Below are 7,873 nucleotides of genomic sequence, written 5' to 3'. Positions count from 1 at the left end.
CCAAGCCACTCAGTTTATCAACCATGGAAGACAGCCGAACAACCAGATGGTCATGTACATCCCACCACACCTACGGGGAAATCAGCACCCAGGAAATCGACAGTACAACTAGTCGCGGTATCAGCAAGAACACTACGGGCAATCTGACTACCCGCAGCCCAACTATAGTGGAGGACCGCCGAATCAAAGTTACAACAGACACCCCAACGAAAGCCACGTAGAAATATTGGTACCACACCATCCAAATGATGCAATGCGGGAAATCCAGGAGGCTCAAAAAGAGCAACGGGCGGCGTTGGAAATGCTGACGAAACAACTCTCTCAAGTTGCACTATCGTTGGGCAAGTTAAAGGGAAATGAAGCCACTATGCAACTACCTGGTCATGAGAATATTAGTGAAGTATCCTTGAGGTCAGGGAAGGTCTACCAAGGCCCAAGCCATCCTGCTGTATCTCCACCAACTGATTTTGGACCAAGTCGTGAGGAAGAGGGAGAATCCAGTAGAGGTGGTCAAGTGGAAGAAAGAGGCAAGGAAAAGGTGGGAGGAGAGGCCTCAGGAGGAGGTCAGAAGGAAGAAATTGAAAGGGTTAAGCCATATCCGTACCGTGGAATTGTGACAAGAAAAAAAGATGCCTCAATCGATGTGGCAAGCATGTTCAAGGACGTGGATGTAAAGGTACCGCTCTTAACTGCGTTAAAAATTCCCCCGATCAGTAAGTTCATTTAAGACTACCTGGAAGGAATGTCAATGAGGAAGTGAGACTGATTACAGATGAGAATGTCTCTGCTGTAATCCAGAGAAGTGACCTCCCCTCCAAGAAAACTGATCCAGGAATGTTCACACTCCCAATTTCAATAGGAGACATTCAGGTAGAGCACGCCATGTGCGACTTGGGGGCATCTATCAACGTTCTGCCATACTCCATCTATCGGAAGCTGGGAGAGGCCAAGCTAGTCGACACAGATATAATGATACAGTTGGCTGACAGATCATGTATTCACCCCGAAGGAATTCTGGAAGATGTTATTGTAAAGGTGAATAACTTTCTATTCCCAGCTGATTTTTTCGTAATCAAGATGACAGAACCCACGGCAAAAGAGTCTAGTGGAGTCCTACTGGGACGACCATTCTTGTCCATGGCGAGCACTATCATAGACGTCCGCAATGGGACGATCAGTCTGGACTTCAAGGGAGAGCAGTATACATTCAATATTGATGAGGCCATAAAAAGGCCAGGCGACGGAGGGAACGTGTATTCTGTGGATGTAACTGAGCCCTTGGTACATGAGTTTTTGGAAGAAGAATTTTTAAATAGGCAGTTCACGGACTCCGCTGTAGATGAAGAGGTCGAAAAGGAAGTAGAAGAGTGGTTTGAGACAAATAAGGTTGGAGAAATGAACGACCAAGCCGTCGCAGAAGCAATAACAGAATTTTGCGAACGGCCAAGGCCAACTGGGTCGGGTAAGACAGCTCAAGTATCCAGCCTAGCAAAGTAGCTTGATCAAGGAAAGCCACTGGGTGATGAAGCTGCAGAAAACCCTCTGCCCACCGAAGAGCTAAAACCCGCGAAGGAGTTGAAACCCCTTCCAGCGCATCTAAAGTACGCCTTCCTGGGAGAAGACAAAACTATGCCCGTCATTATAAACAGTCGATTGACCCAAGGGCAGGAAGACAAGTTACTAGAAGTATTACGAAGGAATCAGAAGGCTATCGGCTAGAAGCTGACAGACTTGGTGGGAATTAGCCCGGATTTGTGTATGCATCACATCCGCTGGAGGAAGGAGCCAAGCCACACCGCGACCAACAACGGAAACTCAACCCCAACATGAGGGAAGAGGTGCTGAAAGAAATTGTCAAGCCGGTTTCAATTGGAATTATCTATTCCATTCCCGACAGTAATTGGGTCAGCCCAGTACACATGGTGCCTAAGAAAGGAGGGATTCAAGTGGTGAAAAATGAGAAAAATGAATTAATCCCGACAAGGCCAATTACTGGGTGGAGAATGTGCATAGACTATAGAAAGCTGAACCAAGCCACAAAGAAAGATCACTTCCCTCTGCCGTTCATTGATCAAATGCTGGAGAAGTTGGCAGGGAAACAGTACTTCAGTTTCCTGGATGGTTATAGTGGATATTTTCCAGATCGCTGTAAACCCAGATGACCAAGAAAAGACGACGTTCACCTGCCCCTTTGGCACTTACGCTTACAGGAGGATGCCCTTTGGCCTTTGCAATACTACGGGCACTTTCCAAAGATGTATGATGAGCATTTTCTCGGATATGTTGGAAGATTGTAAGATCTTCATGGACGATTTCACTGTCTATGGGGATGATTTTGATCAAGGGCTGCATAGTCTGAACAGGGTATTGGAAAGATGCCGCTAGGAGGATTTAGTTCTGAACTTCGAGAAATGCCATTTTATGGTTACTGAAGGAATAGTTCTGGGCCACGTAGTATCAAGCAGGGGAATAGAGGTCGACCCAGCAAAGGTAGCAGTCATTGCAAAACTCCCATATCCTACCAACCAGAAGGAGATCCGAGCCTTTTTAGGGCACGCTGGGTTCTACAGGAGATTCATCAAAGATTTCGCAAAGATAGCCCAGCCTCTAACAAGACTTCTCCAGAACGATGTAGAATTTGAATTCTCAGATACCTGCTGGGCCGCATTCCTGTTTCTGAAGGACCGATTAATAAGCTCTCCAATAATACATGCTCTCGACTGGAATCACCCATTTGAGGTGATGTGCGATGCTAGTGACTATGCTGTGGGGGCAGTGTTAGGTCAAAAAATCGAAGGGAAAACTTACGTCATTTTTTACGCCTCCAAAACTCTAAATCAGGCACAAAAGAACTATGATGTGACCGAAAAGGAGATGCTATCATTAGTCTTCGCATTTGAGAAGTTCAGGCCTTACCTGCTTGGGTCTAAGGTGATTGTCTATACAGATCATGCGGCCATCAAATACCTCTTGGCAAAGAAAGAGTCAGAGTCGCGGTTGATCAGATGGGTACTCGTTCTACAGGAGTTTGATTGGGAAGTAGTGGATAAAAAGGATGTGAGAACAAGGTGGCAGATCACCTAAGTCGAATTCTGCAAGAAGATAATGGTGAAGCCATTCCAGAGGCTTTCCCTGAAGAGCATCTCTGCCTGATCAAGTCAATACCTGAGCGCCAGTGGATCAACCAAGTGGAAGAAATTGCTCAAGCCAACCAAGGAAGCAAAGGACTGAACACGAGGAAGGAGCCATGGTTCGCGGACATGGCTAATTACTTAGTAACGGGGGAGTTACCCAGAAGTGATGAAATTTCAAGAGCACAGAAGTTAAAGCTTAAAAGCTATTCCCGATACTTCTATTGGAATGATCCTTACCTATGGAAAATGGGGGCAAATCAAGTAATCCGACGCTGTATACCAGATTGGGAGCAGGAAGACGTAATGATCCACTGTCACACACTAGCTTGTGAGGGTCATTTTGGGCCAAAGAAAACAGCAAGGAAAATACTTGATGGTGGGTTTTATTGGCCATCTATCCATAGAGATGCTTATGAATTCTGCAAGAAGTGCCCTCGATGTCAACTTACTGGAGGAATATCTACTAGAGACGAGATGCCTCAGATCCCCATTATTGTCTGTGAAATATTCGATGTATGGGGAATGGACTTCATGTGACCCTTTCCCGCATATGAAGGTAATCTCTACATACTGGTGGTAGTGGACTATGTGTCCAAATGGATCGAGGCGAAGGCAACTAGGACGTGTGAGTCCAGAGAAGTGGCGAAGTTTTTGAAATCTAACATATTTACCCGATATGGAGTGCCACAGGCTATTATCTCTGACCAAGGGATATGATGCGAAAATATGGAGTCCACCACCACCTATCCACACCTTATCACCCACAATCCAATGGCCAGACTGAAATCTCTAATAGAGAAATCAGGGCGATTCTAGAGAAGACGGTCAATCCCATGAGGAAAGATTGGAGCCGTCGACTGGAGGACGTACTCTGGGCCTACAGGACAGCGTTCAAAACGCCTATTGGAATGTCCCCATACCGAATGGTATTTGGGAAGATATGCCATCTGCCGGTGGGGGTTGAGCATCAAGCATACTGGGCGATCAAGGAAATGAATATAAATATCGAGGTCGGAGCTGCAGAAAGGAGAATGTTGTTACAGAAGCTGGAAGAGCTTCGCCTGGACGCCTATGACTCTGCCATGTGGTACAAAGAAAAGACGAAAATGTGGCATGATAAGAACCTTCGCAAGAAGGAACTAAAGATAGGCCAGAAAGTTTCGCTGTTTCAATCCAGACTGAAATTGATGCCAGGAAAGCTCAGATCTAGGTGGATAGGTCCTTATACCATTATCGCCATCCGAGCGAATGGAGCAATCGAACTCCAAGGAGGCGATCCTGATTCACCTTCTTTCATAGTGAATGAACATAGGGTTAAACCATACAGAGAAGGAATGGATGCATTTGTAGTGGACGACATTCCAATACTAATGCCTAACTCTCTCCAGTAGACAGGTAAAAAGGGTTGACTGGGCACTTATGGAAAGTCTGCTTGATCAGGCGACAGAGACTTAATCAAGTGACATCCTGAGAGAGCCTGGTCAACTTCTTAAGTAGCTAGTGTAAATAGTTTTTATCATGTTAATTTATTTTCTTAATTTTAAATTAAAAGTCGGAAGTAAGGAAGGAAACTGATCAAGCGAAACTATTGGAGTTTTTCATAAAAAATTATTGTCTACTTGATCAGTACAATTCGAATTTAATTGGTGGTACAGTGATTGAGTTGATCAGGGCAAGTGATGAAATGGAGTGCGCAATCACTTAAGAGGTGCCAGGAAGCGCCAACTGCTGTATTAAAAGGACGAAACGTATCAGAAAAGCTTTACCAGCTGGCACTCTGAAAAGGCGTGCCCGTACGTGAAGAGTCGCAAAGATCTGAACAGCCGAAAGGATCTCAATAGTGGAAGATCCCAACAGCCGCGATTTCATTATAAAAAGCAGATTTCAGATTCGTATATCACTTTTACCCAAGCCGCCTACATATCAGTCCTTTTGTTCTCATCAAGAATTCTCCCCAATTTTAAAATCCCTTTTTCAAGAACATCATCTTCTCTACCAATACCTACCCACATTACCAGTGACAATGTTGCTTAAACAACTCTCGACTTCATCCTCCTCTTCCAGTACCCGTGCTGATAGTGATAACCAAGAAACCTCCTCACAAGTCCATATAGAAAACCCTAGCCCACCTACACCAACCACCGCTCCACCCCAAACAAGCGCCGCCACTCCACTACCCGAGGTGGACGAAGAAGCTTAACGGCGCTTGACAAGAATCCTCCGGAGTTTCCCCTCCGACGTGGATGTTGTGACGGTTTACGCCGCTGTAAAAGCCCAAATGGGAGTGATCCTGTCAAAGGACAAGGCCGTTGCCTCCATATCCCGAAACCCCACATCCACGACCCAAACACAAGCCCCACTTCGCACCACAGAACCTACACCCGTCGCTCCCTTAGTACAATACAGTGAGGATGACTCTGAGGGGGAGGGAGCGCAACCCGCCGTCGTCCCAACCGGAGAAGCAGAATCCGTGCCGCCGCCACATGCAGAGGGCACGGCTGCTCCCGACACTCCGATACCACTAAGTGGCGGAGGCTCTACCCCCTACCCTCATAGGACCGACACAACCAATCGAGGTTGTGAATGTTGACAACGATTTTACGGAGGACCTTCCGTCTCCTCCCAACGAAATAATGCAACAAAGGGAGGAGGAATGGAACTTCATTCCACATGCAGAGGATGAGTCGGTCCCGGATAGAGAGGATGAGCCGCTGCGCCGCCGGACGCGCAGAATAAAGGTTAACCGGGTGGTGGCGGAGGTGGGGGCTATGGTGGCCAGCACGCAAGGGGCGAAGCAAGTGGAGAGACCTTGCGTAGTGCGGTCAATTTTGGATGAGCCAGATGTGCCGGGAAACCAAGGAGCCGTTGGGGCGATAAACCAAGGTGCCAGTGAGGCCATTGAAGAGCAAGGGGCTGTCAAGGACAGCCGTCAGAGGACTGAACGTGAAAGGAAGAGGAAGGGAAAGGAAAGTGTTCCTCCTCCTCCGAAGAAAATCTGCCCCGTATCCCGGGGCATCATTATTACTGATGCAGACCAACCAGCCCCTCCACAAAAAGGAGTAGAGGGCAGCGACACAGAGGGAGGAGAACTCCGGTGGGCCCGTACATCCCGCAGGCGTCAAGGAAGACCTGCAACACCCCCTGCTGCCGAATATGCCAAACAAACTGTGGTGTTGACCACGGACCTCCTCCGGCAGATGCTGGTATTTGAAAACCCCAAGTGGAACGAGGAGGTCTACCATAGGGTGACGGCTACAAAGCAGATGAAGGTAAGCAGGAGACTCCAGCCCTGGAGACGATCCGGGTTGAGGATAGATTTACCCAGTACATTACTGGGATTGGTTTTGACTGGCTGCTGGAGATCGAGGATGCCTTCGTGCTACGAGCCTGGCCAAAGAATTCTTCACATCCTTCCGGTTTACCGGAAGTACAAACTTGGAGGCTAGGAGCGTCTCCTTCCGGGTGTTTGGGCATAAACAAAAGATGAGTTTGAACGAGTTCTCGGTGAGGATGAGACTCCATACCGAGGCCCAGGTAGCCAGTGGAGAGTGGTTCGGGCGCGACATTTGCCTTCCTCAGAGGAGGCCGAATTTTGATCAGCAGGCAGCCTGGCAAAGCCTGTGCAACGGACGTGCCCCCGAGTTTAAAGCTTCTGAGTCCAGAGGGGACCATATTGCTGATCCCGCCCTCCGCCTTGCCCAAGCCTACCTAGCCCGCAATCTCCTTGGCCAAGCCAATACATTGGCAATCCTTACTCTGGCCGAGCTCTACTTTATGTGGTGCATGAAGGAGCAAAGGAGGGTGCACCTGGTGTAACGCCCCACTTTTCGAACCCTAAAGTACATGTATTTAATGCTTTTGATATTGCAAGGTCCGCGAATTAATTATCGAGTAAAATTGTTGGATACCTTTCGTGACCTAAATTTTGAGTTGGAATTTTGACTGGGTCAACATTGTTGAATATGTGACGTGGCTGCTCGAATAACTGGATACGGGGATAAATTAAAGGTTTTCGAAAAATTGATTATTTGTTATGAGAGCTAGAAATTATGAAATAAATTACAATGCGAAATTAAATAATTTCCTTTCCGTGAGGAATATTTATTGGACTCAATTCCGTGTTGGATCCGATAAATTAAATAAATGGTATGAAAGTCCAGTCCGTGATAAATAAATTGTGAACTGCACAATTTAAAATAAAATACAATGGGCTGTGAATTAAACTAAATAAAATATCTTTAATTCAAATTTTTAATTAAAGATTCTACGCAGATTTTTCCTCCTCCGTGATGAGATATTCCTCTTCCGTAATCTGCAATTAAATGACAAATAAATTCAAATTTATCCAAAAAAAAAGTAACAAATTCGAAATTTATTCTTCTTCCCCACGTTGAAAAAAATCCCCTCTCTCCCGTAAATCCCTCCCATATCTTTAACCACCCTTCCCCACTATTAAATCTCCAATCAGTTTATTTTCTTCACCTATCGTTCTCTACAACAAAAGAAAAAAAAGAAGAACCAAGATCCATTCTGCTCAATTTAAACTCAAGAAATCAAAATCCTTTCAGCCTTAAGGATCTTCCTTTCCAGCCTTGTGAACTCCACAACCAAGTCCTACTCACGGAGGTAAAATTTCTACCCAATTCCAAAGTATGAATTTTTTTAGCGTTTCATTCATAACATATCATCATACTCCACATCTCACGTTTTTCAATCAGCAATCAAACATAACTCGAACA

The 7,873-nt window shown here is 46.1% G+C and overlaps 1 protein-coding gene across 1 annotated transcript; it reads left to right on the top strand.

Annotated features, from left to right (window-relative positions):
- Window positions 1-3,850: 3,850 nt before the first annotated feature.
- Window positions 3,851-5,334, top strand: LOC121770308. Its single transcript, XM_042167058.1, has 2 exons — window positions 3,851-4,221; window positions 5,199-5,334. Exons 1-2 carry the CDS (start codon window positions 3,851-3,853, stop codon window positions 5,332-5,334), a joined length of 507 nt encoding a protein of 168 aa, XP_042022992.1.
- The last annotated feature ends 2,539 nt before the right edge of the window (window positions 5,335-7,873 follow it).

The sequence above is a fragment of the Salvia splendens genome, chromosome 16 (assembly GCF_004379255.2).
Source record: "Salvia splendens isolate huo1 chromosome 16, SspV2, whole genome shotgun sequence".
NCBI lineage: Eukaryota > Viridiplantae > Streptophyta > Magnoliopsida > Lamiales > Lamiaceae > Salvia > Salvia splendens.
This window is presented reverse-complemented; position numbering and strand designations above follow the sequence as displayed.

What these genes read in the sequence shown, in the direction of transcription:
- LOC121770308 (XM_042167058.1), top strand. Translation starts at nt 3,851, where the DNA reads ATGCGAAAATATGGAGTCCACCACCACCTATCCACACCTTATCACCCA. An exon ending in GCCTATGACTCTGCCATGTG is followed by an intron (nt 4,222 to 5,198) that starts GTACAAAGAAAA and finishes CTCCTCTTCCAG; the next exon opens with TACCCGTGCTGATAGTGATA.